Source organism: Caretta caretta, chromosome 1, assembly GCF_965140235.1.
Source record: "Caretta caretta isolate rCarCar2 chromosome 1, rCarCar1.hap1, whole genome shotgun sequence".
In the NCBI taxonomy this organism is placed as follows: Eukaryota; Metazoa; Chordata; order Testudines; family Cheloniidae; genus Caretta; species Caretta caretta.
This window is the reverse complement of record NC_134206.1, coordinates 218,226,088-218,243,802: the sequence shown is the minus strand read 5'-3', so window position 1 is coordinate 218,243,802 and position 17,715 is coordinate 218,226,088. Positions and strand designations below refer to the sequence as shown.

Below are 17,715 nucleotides of genomic sequence, written 5' to 3'. Positions count from 1 at the left end.
AGTTTGTTTATGTACCTGTACATGTCCCTTGAATCCTCCTGAGAGATCTCAATGATCTGCAATCCTGTCTTGAAGGTTTCTAGGGATGGCAGCCTTATTTCTTCCGCCACAGTAGGACACTTTCCCACACCAGTTAGCGATAGGTAAGAGCCATTGCAGCACACAGGCTAGTAGAATATGGGCCTAGGCAGCTTTGAGATGCCAGCAGCAGCTTTGCTCTTTCTGCCTTTGTTACTGTGATAAATAAAGTGGTGGGGTAGCTCCCTTTGATGGACACCCAGCCAGCCAGTTAGCTGTAAAATCCCTCTTGGTAGCTGTTCTTTACTTGCTTTACCTGTAAAGGGATAAAAAATCCCCCAGGTAAAGAAAGAAAACAAACACACAAACCTTTGGGTCCAGGAAGGAGCACTTGGGTACCCTCAAGCCCTTTCACCCCAGGGAATAGCTGAGAAAAAAAACAAAGGAAATTAACTGTGGCTACCAGCTAATCAAACAACATGCACAAACCTCTTAGGACACCAAAAACACAATCCTGTTCTTAAAAAAAGGTAAATTTTATTAAAAGCAAAAAAGAAAAAAAATACATCTGGAACTTAGGCTTTTTGGTAGATCTTAAAAGAAACAATTGCAAAAAATTAAGCACCCAAAATAGCTTTCTTGGAGGTTCAGCTTAAAGGTTACAAGCAAACAAAAGCATCAGGAGTTAGCACAGAGGAGATCCACAAGCCAAAATAAGAACTAAACCTGATAGCGTCTAACTAAACATTCCCTATCCAAATTATTTCTTCTAGATATGGAAGATACTTTTTCATACCTGGTTCAAACCTTTACACAGCATTCCTGCTTATAGCATTGCTGCTCCATGTTCCTGCAGCCCAGAGACACACGGAAAGTTTCTTTTCTCATTTTAAAAAGTTCTAGCCTTCCCACTGGTTCCTTTAGTCAGGCGCCCACTTTTTTTTTCTTTACCTGGGGGACTTTTTAACCCTTTACAGGTAAAGCAAGTAAAGAACAGCTACCAAGCGGGATTTTACAGCTAACTGGCCGGCTGGGTGTCCATCAAAGGGAGCTACCCCACCACTTCATTTACCACAGTGTCAGTTACCTACCGCTAAAATCACCACTGTCTGTGGAAAATGGTTCCAGTATTCAGTGCCATTGGCCTATGCGCCATAGTTTCATGCAGATAAACAATTCCCTCCTCGTTTCCCTCACCCCTGGTGGGCCATGCTCAGCATGGCTGGTGCAGTGACTGGCACCATGCACAAACACTCCAAGGCAGAAGTGTCAATTAGCATGAGTGGTGCAAAACTTTAGGGGAGCAAGGGAAGGGAGTTCTGAACTTTAACTTCTGCTGTCCTTTGTGACTATAGTGACAATGGTACCTCTGTGTGTTTTTTCTGTACCTGCTGCCATTGTGATCTTGAGGGGTTCCACCTCCACACCCATGGAATACCTGAGCCAGATAAGGAGGAGAAAGAAGAGGACTTGGCATGACATGTTCCAGGAGATTGTGCAAGCCAGTGCTGCATCAGACTGTGAGCAGAGGGCCTGGAGGGTGAACATTGAACACAACCTGGAGAAGGAAAGAGCATACTGGAGCAAGGCCTAGGAGTCCCAGCAAGGAAAGGAGACAGAGATGGACAAGGACATAATGGGGCTTCTCCGGCAGCAAACACAGATGCTGAAGACTCTTGTTGACCTACAGGTTCAATGATACTGGGCTTGCCTCCCACTGCAGTCCATGGAGAACTGCACTGTAGCACCTCCCTACACCCCCCTCAACATTCCATGTGGCATCAGGAGCTGCATCCCTACCCCTGCCACTCCGCACCATGGGGAACTATGAGGACAACCACAGCTTCACACACATTGACCTGTCAGAGTCATGGTTGCTGTATGTGTAGCAAAAATGGACATGAATAATCTTTCCCCTTGTTAAGTTCTCTTCCATTCATTTGTTAAGTTTTAATGTATTTGCTTTTATATTGCAGCATATGTTGTGAACTAGTAAAGATGAGTTATGTTCCAGAAAATAGAACTTTATTGATTAACAAAACCAGAGCAAAAAAAAAAAAAAAAGTGTGCAGAGTTCCTAGTGGTATTGAAAGCACCCACTTACTTGTTATTGTGCACTGTAAAACAAGTCATAGGATCAGTGACAAACAGTGTAATAAACATAAATGTACAAGAAGCACCACACAGTTCCTAACAGGCCCCAAAACAGTAGGGTCAGGCAGAGCAAAGTACACCACAACATTACTGTGGCTCACTATTAAAGTGCTCTTTTAAGGTCTCCCTCACCCACATAACTCCATGTTGAGCTCTTTTAATAGCCCTTGTGTCCGGCTGTTCAAACTCAGCAGACAGCTGCTCCACCTCCACCCCAGCAGAAACTTTTCCCCCTTTGCCTCACAGATATTGTGCATGACACAGCAGGCATCTATAACCACTGGAATATTTTTCTCCCAGAGATCCAATCTTGTGAGTAAACAACACGATCGTCCCTTTAATCTACCAAAAGCATGTTCAAAACTGTCATTCTGCACCTGCTGAGCTGATAGTTGACTCTTTCCTTGCTGCTTTCAGGGTGGCCTGTGTACAGCTTCAGGGGCAAGGGGTAGGCTGGGTCCCCCAGGATCACTACTGGCATTTTGACATCACCATTGGTAATCCGCCAGCTGAGAGAGAAAGTTCCCGCTTGCAGTTTTCTGAACAGTCCTGTGTTCTTAAAGATGCGAGCATCATGCACCTTCCCAGATCAACCAACACTGATATTGGTGAAGCATCCCCAGTATCAACCAACATTTGCATAACCATAGAAAAATAGCCCCTTCTGTTGATGTACTCTGTGGCAAGGGGGTCTGGTGCCAAAATAGGGATATGTGTGCCATCTGTCAACCCACCACAGTGCAGGAACCCCTTTGCTGCAAATACATTTACTGTTTCCTGTACATGACTGAGAGTCACAGTCCTGTGTAGCAGGAAATAATTAATGGCTCTACACACTTGCATGACTGAGGATTTTCCAACTTTGAAATGATTTCCCATTGATGGTAGCAAGCTGGCATTGCAAGTTTCCACAGTCTGATCACCACTTGCTTCTTCACTGTCAGGGCAGCTCTCATTCTGGTGTCCCTGTGCTGGAGGGCTGGGGTAAGCTTGGCACATAGATCCAGGAATGTGGCCTTTTGCATCCAAAAGTTCTGTAGCCACTGCTTTTCATCTCAAACCTACATTATGAGGTGATCCCGTCAGTCAGTGCTTGTTTCTTGGGTCCAGAAATGGCAGCTGCTCCACAAACACCACCACCAATCTTGAACCGATTTTCACTGTATCCTACAGCAATCTGTCCTCCAAGAAATCGTCATGGTCCCTGCTGATTCATTTTTTCTTATGGCTCTGCAAATACCAGAGGATTGTGTGCCCTCTGCTTGCTATGTTCATGACAACAGTGGAGAGCTGTGTGGGTTCCATGCTTCCATCAGAGATGGACAATGAGGAGGGCCGCATGAGTACATGGGATTTTTTTAAAAAGGCACAAAAATTCCGGACTGTGGATGATATTACGGGGTGGAGAAAGTTGCATGCTGGAAAGTTGACCCCTTGCTCCTAGTCATCTCTGTGCACCTCATTGCTGCCCTACCACACACTGCCAAAACTTCCCAGAAAAGTGTGCAGCACACTGTGCCCTGACACAAGCGCTCCTGGTGAGTGTGTCCAGCACTGACGCAAGGAGCCAAGTGTACTCGGGCACCAGCTTTAGGGCATCTCTACACTTGCAGCAAGTGTGGTGAGGATGCTTTATGCCATAAAAACCCACCCCTGCGAACGGCATAAGCTATGTCGGCGGGAGAAGCTCTCCTGCCAACATAGCACTGTGCACACTAGCGCTTATGTCGGTGTAACTTATGTCACGCAGGGAGGTGGAATATTCACCCCTCTGAGCGACATAAGTTTTGCCGACACAGGCGGTCGTGTAGACATAGCCTTGTACTAGCTGTGGTGGCTTTATGCTGATGTACCTTGCAAAGCTTGTAGTGTAGACATGGCCACAGACACATAAGCTTACTCAAAACAACGCTCAGCCAAAACTACTAGGCGGGGTGACACAAACCCTTTGGCCTAGGTGGGGCTTACGTTTACAGTTATGTTAGCTGAAGGGTGAGTTCACACCTACCAATCTCCATGGGGTTTTAACTTAACCCATATCAAGATCGCTCCCAGCTCATAACAAGATCTTTAAATCTGGTGTTGAGCCACTTTTGAAGATGTTACTCTAAATCCTATTTTCAAAAGTCACTTAAGCACCTAAACCCCACTGATTTAGGGGCCACAGAGCCATCCAAGAGCTGGAGCACAGAGATGCTCTGGCCACCCCCATTTCCAAACCCAGCCATACCCCCTACCCAAGCGGCTGCAAGGTGGAGTGTCAATGCTCTTGTGTGAGCTCTGCTCTACACAAGGATTCCCCTGTGATGGGGGATGTCCAACAGGGCAGCTCCTCCAGGCTTGCAGCTCCTTTGTGCCAGCAGAGCAGTGCAAAGGGACCCGAAAGGCTCCAGAATCGGAAGGGCAGACCAAATAAGCAGTGATGTGTTTACTTCCTGTTTCAAACTCACAATTTTAAGCCAGCCTGATGATTTGGGAGTGGAGTGCAATTCACGACTTTGGAAGGCATGTGTTTGGTAACACCGCTTGTATGGCTCTCCCACACTGTCCTCACCACAATTCCCGCCTCTCTGCCCGCCCTTACCATGATGATCTGTGACACCCGTGGGCTGATGAGCTTCCCATGGTTTGTCACAGAACAGCTCTCCCTTGTGGCTAAACCAGTGGCGGATTACCATATGGGCCGACGGGGACCGTGCCCAGAGGCCGTAGCCAATTCGGGGGCCCCGCAGGAGTGGCTGGAACTCTGGCCCCACCCCCTGCTCCTCCTCTCTCCCCCTCCCCGCTCCTCCTCTTCTCCCTGAGGCCCCGCCTCCAGCCCAGCGGGAAGCCTGTGGAAGGGTGGTGAGCAATTCCCCCCACCCCCAGGCACAGCTGGCTGAAAGCTGCTATCTCAAGCCTGAGTGGCCTGAGTGCCCCCCATGCCGGACCAAGGGCTCCCCCTGCTCAGCATGGTGCAGCACTGGACCGAGGGGCCCCCCATGCGGGGCTGGAGCGAGCCCCTCTCCCCACCCCCAGCCCGTGCAGTACAGAGCTCACCTGAGCCCCTCTCTCTTTCCAACTCCCCTCCCCGGCGTGGAGCGGCTCTGAGACCCTTCTCCCTTTCCCCCTCCTCCCCCAAGCTCCTTTTTGGCAAAACAGGTCATTTGTCCCGTTTGCTCTTGATAACTGGTGGTAGCCGCCTCTAGCCTAAACTTGCACAGTTGTCAGCCCAGCAGCTGGCTCAGTAATGGAGCTCAGAGCTCTACTTGTCAGGAGAGTTTGCCTGCCAGTTTCCCCCTCTCCCTGCCCTCTCCTCCCCCCGATGTTTTAGGTGGGGGGGGGACGGGACAGGGAGAAGGGGAAAGTGGGAAGCACACTCCCCTGACAAGTGCTATGGGCATAGATGACCTGTTGATGATAGTGTGGGGGCATAACCCCAGAGCAGCTGGAGTCCTGCCCCCTCACCCTCCTGGCAGCCCTCCCCCTTCCAGAAAGCAGCTCCCCCCCCAGGAAAGCAGCGGCACCTCAGTCTAGCTCCCAGTTGTTCTTCTGCCTCTCCAGGCAAAGTTAAAGCTGGGTTGCCTCCCAGGTGCTCCTCCACCCCTGCCTCTCCTTGCCTGGGGCAGCTCACTGGCTCAGCTGCAGTGCAGGGAGTAGGCCCGGACGCACCATGTGATCGAGCAATCTGGGAGGGCGTGAGACCCTGATTTCCCTCCCCCCACCAGCATTGCCTCTGGCTATGGGAAATGCACAGCTAGGCCATTCAAACCACCTCAGCTCTGCCCTCTAGTCACTCAGTTGGATCATTAGAATGAGCCTGGCATTTCAGGGTTTGCAGTCCCAAAGCAGATTAAACTGATTTTTAAGAGTGATTCAAGGTTCCTTTTTCTTTCTCACCTTGTGTAACTACAGGGTAGAGTGAAGATTGTTTGGGGGCCCTAGCTGTGTCCTTCTGATCTAAATATGTTTGGTTTTCTTTTAAATGCAACCTTAACTCAGAATTGCTTGGCTTTATAATGCTTGTTTTTCGGATAATCACTCTATCCCTGTGAAGCTTTCCCCCTTAAATTATGCATACACACTTCCCTTTAGCATAACTAACTCTTAGCATAGCTTTTGTTTGAGACTATGACTCAGAGGTGCATTCATGGTGCCAATACCTGCTAGGGTAATCATTACCGGAGCTACCGATGTTCATGCTCAAGGCAGGAGCAGATTGCTAGCGAGGGGTCAGGGTGCATTATGGGGCTTTCTCTCCCCCTCTGAAGCATCCAGCACGGCTACTGTCAAGCATAGGGTACTCTACTAAACAGACCAATAGGCTGATCCAGTGTGTAAGCAAGTGGGAGACTACACTAGGTGGACCATTGCTCTAGGTCAGTGACCCATGTGCTGTGTGGGGATAGCTAAGCTGTAGTCCTGGGGAATTGGTTAATGTGTTACAGACTGTTAATGTGTGAAATTGTTGGCAGCTTCCGGTCTCCATCCCACCCTGTTACCCTCCCTCTGTGCCTGGGCAGGGAGGCAAAGGCCGGGTTATCTCTGAGAGGTGATTGCCCAACCTCTCTCTGGCCCCATTTGCCTGCATTAGGCCTGGAGAGGTCTGTGCGTGGGAGAGAGCAAGCAGATGTGTGGGGGTGGGATCTCTGAGGAAGGAAGGGGGCTCAACAGAGAGCCCCATTCTCAAACCAAGCAGGGACTGTTCTCACCCTCCTTATACAAATCGGGCTCAGGCCCATCCCCCATTGCTTCCCATAAAACATCTCGACCGCTGCACCCCCAATTTGAAGGAGCATCTTCCTCTTCCCACAGCACCTCGTCTAGCATTGGCTCTGGGTAAGTGGCCAGCCCCGCATGCTGAGCTCCATCAGAAAGGAGATTCTCATTGCCACTGCTCACTCTGCCATCTCCGCATTTCCCCCCACCTTCCTTTCTGTCCCCCTCCCCCATCAGACAGAGCCTACTTCACCCCCTTCCCCTAGTTTGTCAGGGACTGGCTAGATCCTTCTCTGTGCCCTGATTCAGAGCTGTTGGCTCTGGCTCCTCCTCACGTTCCTCTTCTCATTTCCCAGATGGTGATGGTCTTGGCCCTCTGCCCTTATCTTGCCCTCCGGGGGCTGTTTGCAGAGAGAGGTTTAAATGGGCGGACCCAATGGACAGCCCGGGTGCAGGGAGCCAGAGGACAAGGCTGTGTGTCTGCCTCACTCACCGTCCTCACTCTGCACCATGGGGAAGGACAGGCTGCCCGGAGGCCCGAACATCTTCCTCCTGCTCCTCTTCCTCCTCCCTGGAGACACGTCGCCCACCACCGAACCGTAAGCTGCACACGCAGAGAGGGCTCGTGCTGTTTTTGGGGAATCAGGAATCCTGGGTTTTATTCCTGGCTCTGCCACTGACTGACTCTATCACCTTGGGGAAGTCACTGCACCGTTCTGTGCTTCTGTCCTCCCATCACTAACATGGGGATGTATGTGTGAGGATGGGGGGGGGGGGGGGGGCTGAATTTGTTAATGCCTGTAAGGTGCTTTGAGATCCCTGGATGGCTGGCAGCAGGTCAGTGCATTATATTGTGTTTTCTCTCTCTCTCTCTCTCATTGCCCATGCATTCCCTCCCACTTGTTAATAGATAAAAGTGAGTGGTTCTGCCACAAGGGAGACTCTCACCTGGGGCTTTGACAATACTGCTCCCTCCCCTGGTGCAAGAAAATCACTGGGGGCAACTGCAAAGCAGCTGTCAGGTTTTAACAAACACGGATAAAGACGGCAGCTAGGCGGTCAGTGCTTCCTCTGTGCAAACAGATTGAAGGAGATAACAGTGCTGCTAGCACTGACCCCAGGTCCCTCTCAGATACATACAAGCCCCCCCTTTCCCCCCCCCCCCACATACCAGCCAGCAGAGAGATCTCTGAGGGCTAATGCTCTGTGCTGATATGCAAGGGCTCCATTCCTTGTCACTACTCTTGGGCTGGCAGTCACTGGGAGTACTGGGAAGGCTAAGCCTATTACTGCCCCCTGGAGATTAGTGCTCTCCATTGCCACGTGGGAGAGGCAGGGTTGATTCCCAGGCTCTCTCTGATGTATGTCTACATTACATCTGGGAAGGAGCCTCCCAGGCTGGGTCTACAGACTTGTGTTGTTAGCGTGAGCCCTGCTAGTTCACGAAAACTAGCAGTGTGGACATTGTGACTCAGGCTAGCACTTGGGCTCTCAAGGGTTTGAGCATTGTGGCACCTACTTGTTAACATGCTGCTCTGCCACATGGGAGACCTGGATTCAGGGCTTGTCTACACTTACCGAGCTGCAGCTTTTGCACCACTGTAGGACTTAGTGAAGACGCTACCTATGCCGACGGGAGAACTTCTCTCATTGGCGTTAAGTACTCCACCTCCCCAAGAAGCGGTAGCTATACTGATGGGAGAAACCTTCCCGTTGACATAGCGCTGTCTACACCGGGAGTTAGGTTGTTATAAGTGTGTTGCTCAGTAGTGGGATTTCCCACCCACCCCACTCCCTGAGTGACATAGTTATACTGACATAAGTTTGTAGTATAGACCAGGGCTCAGTGTTTGACCCTGGCAGAGTCCCAGAGCTCTGGCTGAGATGCAAAGAGGTGGGGGAGAAGGAAGAAATTTTGTCCCAGGGAAAACATGTAAAGTGCATTTGCTCTGGTCCTTTCTTAAGATCTATCACCACCTCGTGGCCATTTGCAGTAACTGTACTAAATAACGTGTACTATTTAGTACATAATCTCTGCCACATTGTTTCTAGTATCTATTGCCTTGAAGGTCACGTCTCAGGCTGTTCAAAAGAGCTCTGGACTTAACATTCTGTTATTGTTTACCAATTGGAAAGAGCATTTGTAAATCCTGATTACATTATCTAGCAAATGGGACAGCTGTGGTCATTTCTGGCACTTGTCACTCCTCTCTAATACCCACCCTGCAGTCAGGGTGTGGTGTGGAGTTGCCAATGCCACTGTTGGTGTACCAGGGTAGAGGCAGTGGATCAATGTCAGATGCTAGCATTAACAGCTGTCAGTCTTGTTCCACTTGTCACCTGGGCCCTTCCTCCGACACCAGCACCTCCCTTGGATAATACGTTAGAGACACAAGGGAAAAGTCCTCGTCATTTGGATAAAATATACAGCTCCCGTTGGAAGGCAAAGGCTGAGACCATCAAACTGGTTTGTTTGACCTGTGCCCTTCCCCTTCCCAGGCAGTACATGGTGCTAGTGCCCTTTCTGATCCACACCAACGTTCCTGAAAAGGTCTGTATCCAGCTGACCCACCTGAACGAGTCTGTGACGCTGAGCGCCACGCTGGAATACGCAGGGGCGAACAGGAGCCTGATCGCAGACGTGGTGTCGGAGAAGGACGTGTTCAAGTGCATCCCATTCACGGTGAGTCTCTAACCCCCCACAACGATTATTGTGTGTGTCAACAGTAAAGCAATAAGGATAGTAACCAGAGCGATTAACTCTTGGAGCTCTGGTTGTTTAGCAAGGTTAACTAAGTGGAGCTAGTCTGAGAATAGAGGAGGTTGCCTGGACTGGGGCCTGCCCTGCCGTGTGCTTGACCTGCCCAATTCCCACTCCATATGCAACTCCTTCCCCCACTGCTGGACACCCAGACCCCAAGATCCACCTCTCTGCTGCTGGAAACTTTCTCAGTCCTCCCTGCAAAGTCACTCCCCTTCTTATTCTTAGAAATTCTCTTCAATCCTTTGGAACACCTGGGACGAGATCTCTTGCTCAACACCAGCTGCTACTGCACTGTTGAATTACAGAACGATAGGGTTAGAAGGGACTGCAAGGGTCATCTATCTAACCCCCCACCAAGAGGCAGGATTTGTTGTGTCTAAACCATCCAAGACAGATGCTATCCAGATGACTACTGCAATGGTTTCTAGCCAGTGTGGACAGGAAGCTACAAGGGTTTCAGCGGCCCTGGGCCAGATGACTGTGTGAGTTGTACCCCACGGTGCAGTGCCTCATAAACAGTGGCCAGGCTCTCAGTGGCTCCTCATGTGATAGTTCTCAATGGTGAGAAAGAATCACTGACCTTTTCTCTTCAGGGTCCCACTGATCAGTGGCAGCAGGCATGTGAGGGAGGCAGAAGGACTTTCCGGGAGTGCGATGGTGGGAATGGGGGTACAGGAGGGAGTCGGGGCTGCTGGAGTAGGGGGTGCTATGGGAGAGGTGTGCAGTTCTGGGTGCATGAAAGGTGGACTTTTCTACCTGAAATGATCACTACACACATAGCCAGAGGAGTAGAGGGGAGTTTTGAACAGTGAAAAAACAATAAAAATCATGATTTGCTGTTTGGTTTTTTTGGTCTCACAATTTTGGAACCATCTTGTGATTTTTTGGGGTCTGACACTGATGGTTGATCTCTTGAGGTGGGCAATACTGTAATGCCAACTCAAATGAAAGGGTTATTTAGTAAGGTTGGCAGAAAGGATGCAAATGGCATCAGCATAGTCAGTTACAACCAAAGATGAATGCAGTAATCCTGTATCCTGCTGCCAGCAGCAGTCTGCTCTCTGCTGAATGCTCCTGAGCCTCTCTCAGCTGGCAGTGGCTGTTGCTGCATCCTCAGAAAGCAAGCTGCCTTCCAATCCCCTCATATTATTGGCCAGGAGAGGGGACTGGGTTTGCTCTACCACTCCTGCTGATCTATCTCACCCTTCGGTGGTAGCGGGCAGCCACTCAGCAGGTTCATCTCACTGTACTTACAGCAGCTGCAGTTAAGTACAAATGGCCCTTCAGATCGGACCTCAGATGCTTGGGAATAGCTTGTCTTGTGGGTGTAATAAATGGGTGTATTGTGTGTGATCATGACTCCGACTGGCTACCTCAGGGACTAACACCCTGCTACTAACTGAGAGCTAACAAGAGTACAGGAACATGGCCTTTGGGTCTGATGTTAAATCCCAGCTGATGAATACAGTGTACAGAGCCAGGGTTTGTCACACATGGACTGGAGATTGAGATTTAACGTGAGCGGGGAGTCAATATGTTTAATCTAGAAAAGACACTTCCACAGAGTCAGGATTGCAGTGGATGAATTCATTTAGGGGAACAGTATAACAGGAGGAAGGGGGTTTATTCCCAATCTCTGCGGATGGCAAGAAAAAAGGAAGATACATTTTGGGCTAAGACATGAAGGGGAAATTTGTCAGAGTCAGAGCGACTGGGGTGGAGGAAGCTGATGGAGGCCCTGTTGCTGCAAAGCACCCAGAGCAGCAGGTTAGAGGGGATGTTAGTGGAAGTGTGGAGATAGGGGAGGTCACCGTGGGTGCCCCTGCCCCCTGCTCTAATCCTTGTCACTGCTTTGGTTGGGCCTGTGATGGCTTCCCACAAAGCCCTCATCTCTCAAAGGCAGGTTCAATTAAAGAGGCTGTTGAGGGGAGTCTCTAAGGCAGCGGTTCTTTTACTGTTCTCTAGCTTCCCAAATCTAACAGCTCGGCAGCAGCGTTTCTCACGGTGCTGGTGAAGGGGCCGACGCTGGAGTTCAGGAGCCGGAAATCGGTGCTGGTCAAGAACTCAAAGAGCCTGGTCTTTGTACAGACAGACAAACCCATGTACAAACCGGGACAAACAGGTACAGGGAATCGGGTGGGGAATTGCATTCAGGAAATCCTTCAAAGCCCTTATAAGCCTTGGATCCATGTTGACCTGACATCTGCAGTGCACTGAAGGTGCCAGATCAATAGTCCCTGGAGAATGAAGAATGTTTTTATCCCTTGCATAGGTACAGCTTGGGGAGCACCAATGTAAGCCACACACAAGAGCACATTCTGCCTGCGTGCCTAGAGGGAGTTCAAACTCTGTGGCCTATGCAGTTTTCATCCTCATTACTGAGACCACCAAAGAGGAGATGTCACTCACTGCAATGATGTATTTTTATGACTTGGATACTTGTCCCACTATGAACTAGACCGAGGCCCAATCAACTCACTTCATACAGGTTTCAGAGTAGCAGCCATGTTAGTCTGTATTCGCAAAAAGAAAAGGAGTACTTGTGGCACCTTAGAAACTAACCAATTTATTTGAGCATAAGCTTTCGTGAGCTACAGCTCACTTCATCGGATGCATTCATTTCATACAGGCAATCAAATAGCCTTCAGGATGGAAACTGACTTTGCTCACTATAGATGTGGAGTAAGTGCCATAGAGGTGAAAGAATTCCATAAGTCATGTTGATTGTGCCATCCATCCCCATGACTTGGAGCTGAATTGGAACTGGTACCCTGAAGGTGGAAAACTCTGTACTATTTTCCTTGATCATCCTGAGCCAGTATTCTCAGCCTAAGAGTAATGGCTCAGGACGATCAATCTGGTGCTGGAATGGAGCTGATTTCCTAGGGATTGTCTTTTCTAACATGACCTCGTTATATAGAACGTGACCTTGAGGGACTGTGTTAATTAACATGATGTTACATACAATCAGTGTAGACATAAACAAGCCGTGTTTAACATTGTGTCAGCTGGTCCTGGTGAATCCTACAGTTCCAGGAGCATTTACCCATGACCAGTAGCCACCATGTGAAATATGACTTGTCCATGTCTACACTGACTGCAAAGCTGCTTTTCACATTGTGTTAATTGACATGATTCCTCAAGATCTTGTTCTAACATGACCAAATTTTCTAGTGAACCCAAGTCCATAGAGATGAAAGACTCTATATCCCATTTCCCATCATGCCATATGACGGACATTTCCTGATTTGGTGGCTGAATGTCTCATCATGGAAATCTCTCTGTCTGTCTGTCTGTCTGTCTCTCTCAGTCCTGTTTCGAGTTGTCTATCTGGATGAAAACTTCCATCCTCTGAATAGGCTGGTAAGTATGCTAGGCATTAAGTCATCAGGGTGGGGAAAGGGATGAGAGAAACATCCCTTCGAGAGGAGGTGTCCCCCAGATTAAGGTGGGGCTTTAGTGCCAGAGGTATCCCAGTGCTTTCTGATACTCCAGGACTCCTCCTTTAGGCTACTTCATAAAGTATTCTCATTACAATCTTGGAAAGATTTGGGAATGACGTGACACACAGACAACATCCCGTTAGCCACCTCAGCACTAAGCAAAACTCCCTTGTTACTTGGGTCGTAGGAGCTGCCCTTACCAGATCACTGCAATTGGACCATATATCCTGGTATTCCTCCTCCCTGCTATACCAGTTCACAACCTTGAGTCTACCATGCTGCTATCTTGCCTCCCTGCTAGAGCTGAACAGACCGATAGTCTATCTACTTCAATCCTGTCCTCTGTCTGACTGGGTCCAGTGCCACATGCCTCACAGGAAGCTTTAAAACTCTCACAATGCATCTCATTATGTAGTGCTGTCCCATGGAGGGATGTTTTTTCCAGGGTTTAGCTGGTGATTGGTTTATGCCTAAAGTACGATGATCCATAGCCCTGGTAATTTGTAGCCTAGCTGGTGTCACTCAAGATGCTGTTCTTATGTACATTAATGTCTCTGATCCTTTTCAACACTTGCTAACTTTTCCATCTGGGGTATGAATTCTAAACTCATTCTCCCTTTTGCACTTTTTTCCAGGTTCCACTGGCCTATATCGAGGTAAGTAGAGGAATTTATTTCATGTTCAGAACCATCACATCTCACCATGGGCAGCAATCAGCCCCTGGCTGCCTCAAGCTGCTTCTTGCTGATTTTATTTAGACCCATAATGCTAACTGGAAGAGGGATACGCTTTACCCCCCATAGCGCCAATAATGCATCCAAATACTGCCATGCAACCTTCCTGATATTCCAGTCCTGGGCTCCCCACACAACTCTGCCAATGCTTTTCATTTCTCACCGGCATCACCCTTTGCTGTCCAGATAATCTTGTGGTCTTGACATCTCTAGGACCCCCAGAGGAACCGCCTGTATCAGTGGCAAGAAGTTGAGTTAAAAGGGGGCTTCACCCAGTTCTCCTTCCCCCTCGCTTCCGAGCCCATCCAAGGGACCTACAAAGTGGTGGTGCAAAAGGGCTCTGGGGACAAGGTGCAACACCCCTTTACTGTGAAGGAATATGGTAAGGATGGCTGCTTTCATAGTGTCAAGCCAGTTGCTGGTAGCTGATCCAAGGTGTTGACAATGGAGAATGAAGGCTGGATTGAATGGGTCAGTTGATCTGATAAGCATTTTCTGTTCAGCTGGAATGGGGCAGGGAGGAGTCTGTACTCCCACAGGTTGGGTAGTGCCTTCTTCAGAGTTGTCCTTTACTGCCTATGTTGAGGGTCGAGTACCAGAGAACTCAGTGAATCCTCCACCCCAGCCCTGGATTTCAGGGTGTGAAACCCAGCACCATCAGTACAAGATCTTCACTGCTGGAGTGGTAGACGCCCTGTGATCAGGGTCCCAGTGGGGGCCAGGTGTGGTTACTCAATTAGGGTGAACTGCAAAGAATGGGGCAGACAATCCCCCAAAAGCTGGTGGATATTCCAATACTTAGATTTCCCAAGCCAGTATAAAACAGCTTCTTTATTACTTTACTGGTTACTCAGAAGTCCAAACAACACAGTTCCCTTAAAGTGATCCAGCCTCCGGCCTCCATCCAAGTACCTAAGCCAAATATGATGATTTCTGAAAATCTTATTTCATCATATAAAAGAAAAGGTTCTACCAATCCCAAAGGATCGGACACATTGCCTCCCAGGTTAATGAATGCCTCAGATCTTATCCAAATACATGGTTACAGTCAATTCTTATGAACAAAACTAAAATGTATTAAAAAACAAAAGAGAGAGACTATAGGTTAAAAGATCAATATACATACAGACATGAGTTCAGTTCATTGAGGTTCAGATTCATAGCAGAGATGGTGAGTTTTGTAGTTGCAAAGAGTTCTTTCAGAAATAGTTCATAGGTTATAGTCCAATGTCCAAATATCATATTCAGGGCATACCAGTGTAACTGGGACCTCAGTCTTGCCACTCAAACTTCCCCCAATGAAGTTTAAGCAGATCTGAGATGACAGAATCAGGACCCAAGGATTTTTTTATACAATTTCATGTCCTCTTTGGCAAGTTTGGAGTTGCTTTGGGAACAAAAGGTAATTAGGATGACTTTGAAGGAGGTCCATTACCAGTACTTGGCCATAGAATTAACATAGGGCAATTTGCTTGTTTCTTCACCATTCACACTACATTTCAAAGAGAGATGAATACTGAGATATCCCGTGTTTACAATTCATTTAAATGCTAGGATGTTCTTTTGACCTATGAATGATCAGATTACAGCATAGACAGGGACTGTTGATTACATTACATATGTAAATTCACAAAACCACACATATTATCTCCCCACGTGTCTTTTGAGGGTTATTTATTTTGCGGGATGGTTAACCCTTTCTAGCCATGTGTCACACAGCCACCTTAGAAAGGCTCCAATCAGACAGGGATATGCTGCTCCCCTTTGAGTCAGTGCTGACACCGGTGCAGCAGCCTGGAGCTAGTGGCACTGTGCTGCTGGAGTCCTGAGGTTTCAGATCTGCTATAAGGCCAAGGCCCTGACTCCTCCTGGTTAATAAAAGTCCTGAGGAACTTTCTGCGAGAGCAGGGGTGTTAACCCCATTACCCTGACCTCATTCCAGTTCCATTACCGTTCCACCTCCCTGAAACGCCTTCTGGCGGTCCCACCACAGAAACTGTTCATTGCTCCTCCTAGGACACTGCTGTGTAGTGTGGCTGGCTTGGTGTGTGTGATGCTGCCCTCTAGTGGCTGGCTCACAGTGAAGAAAAAAGGCTTTTTCCCTACCAGCAGCTAGGGGAGATCTCCTTTGGCTAGAGGCGTGTAATTCTGGAACTGAAGAAACCCGGGTTTAGTCTTAGCTCCCTCTGTGCACGTATGCATGTGTGTGATTTATTTAATGAAATATGTCTGTTGTCAGACACCATTGTGGGACAGACTGGCTGCCATGTTCCAGCTCTGAGGCAACTGTATTTTGGTGGCAGGTGAAGTAATCTCCATACTAATATGGCATTAGTTTAAACGGTGCTAAACAACCGTAGCTTCATTGACGTCAGTGGGAGTTGCAGGTGATCAGCACCTCAGAAAATCAGGCTAATGAGAAAGTGCTTTGGGTCTGCTTAAGAAAGAGGCCTTGGTGCAATAACCAGCTCTCCTTATCATGTTACCCCCTTTCCACTGAGTTTGTGGTTCCTTTTGGTCTCTTTTCTGCAGTGCTGCCCAAATTTGAAGTGCTGGTGAAGCTGCCCAAGATGGTCAGCATCCTGGAGGAGAAGTTGAAGGTGACAGTCTGTGGTCTGTGAGTATCATTCTTTCATTCACTCCATTTTTTTGGTGTGTCTCTCAGCCCAGTTGCTAATGAAGCCCTAGCTGGGAGCTGAGATCAATATGCTTTAAAATATTTCTTATTACAGTTTTTGGGACGTATACACAAAGGCCTCATGGCCCAGGACCAAGAAGTGAAATGCTTCCTGTAAGGCCCTGTTTATAATAGGCTCACAAGCTTTTCATCAACTGCTGCTTGGAGCATCTTGAGCTCCACCCCTTGTGGCCATAACACAAGAGCTATCCCAGGTGTTCGGCAGTTGTTGATTGCAATGACTGTGGTGAGGTGTTTGGCTCAGGTCCAGTAGGACTGGTGCTTTTAACAAAGGTTGCTCCATCATTGTTGATGAGGAAACTACAAGGCAACCCTGGTTCAGCTAGTTCACCTAGTGCTGCCCCTCAGTGCAGTGTCTCATGTTTGGCAATGTCCAGAGTTCATGGTGGGCGCTCTGAAATGCACGGCAGAATGCACTGCGCCATTGAATTGCAAGACGTTTGATGTGTAGTAGTTTTGTCAAAATGGACACTATGCAGCATGCAGACAAATGATTCAGCCAAGCATTTCCAGCAGTCGGCATTCTTGCAATGGGTTCTTCAAGACTGAGTTCTGCTCTCGACTATACAAGAAACATGGGAAATTACTTCAGTGACATTGGATGGGATTTACAGAGGGACAGCTGACAGCATTGTTTTGCCCCTCATATAGATGTACACCTTATCTGGCTTTGTTGAGGCCACTCCCAGAACAGTACTTTTATTTCTTGGGCACTCACTATCCAAGTAAAATGGAGGGGACTTAGAGAAGAGTAACACAAATAATGGAGGGGCTGAAAGGATTGACTCATGAGGAAAGACAAAAGAGCTAACAGGCTAAGTCAGCCTGATGTAGGTAGGGCTTACCCCATAGCTGAGTTTGAGACTAAATATGTTAACAAAGCTGTGGCCACCAAGGACTTCCCACTTATCACTAGGCTGCATCCTGGAGAATAAACAGTCCTGCCCTGATCCTTGTGGGGATGGACTAACCATCTCTCCATCTCTTCCATGTCACTAATGGCCTTGGTTTTCTTTTACCCCTCCCTGGTTATAGCTACACCTTTGGAAAGCCAGTCCCTGGCCTTGTGAACTTCCGTGTGTGCCGGAAATATAACCACCCAGGCACCTCCTGTTATGGCGAGGATGCAAAGGCAGTGTGTGAGGAATACTCTGGACAGGTGGGTCATTGCTACTCTGGTGCGTGGAGTGGTGTGAGGGGGCATGG

At 48.5% G+C, this 17,715-nt stretch overlaps 1 protein-coding gene across 1 annotated transcript in view; it reads left to right on the top strand.

The window, feature by feature from the left end:
* Positions 1–6,662: 6,662 nt before the first annotated feature.
* Positions 6,663–17,715, top strand: part of LOC125623341 (alpha-2-macroglobulin) — a 45,452-nt gene continuing 34,399 nt past the window's right edge. Inside the window, exons 1-9 of the mRNA XM_048822493.2 lie at positions 6,663–6,990; positions 7,227–7,469; positions 9,370–9,553; positions 11,600–11,756; positions 12,945–12,997; positions 13,713–13,733; positions 14,025–14,193; positions 16,344–16,428; positions 17,545–17,668. Of these exons, the coding sequence (XP_048678450.1) occupies positions 7,294–7,469; positions 9,370–9,553; positions 11,600–11,756; positions 12,945–12,997; positions 13,713–13,733; positions 14,025–14,193; positions 16,344–16,428; positions 17,545–17,668 (969 nt within the window). The 5' untranslated portion in view covers positions 6,663–6,990; positions 7,227–7,293. The remainder of the gene's footprint in view (positions 6,991–7,226; positions 7,470–9,369; positions 9,554–11,599; positions 11,757–12,944; positions 12,998–13,712; positions 13,734–14,024; positions 14,194–16,343; positions 16,429–17,544; positions 17,669–17,715) is intronic.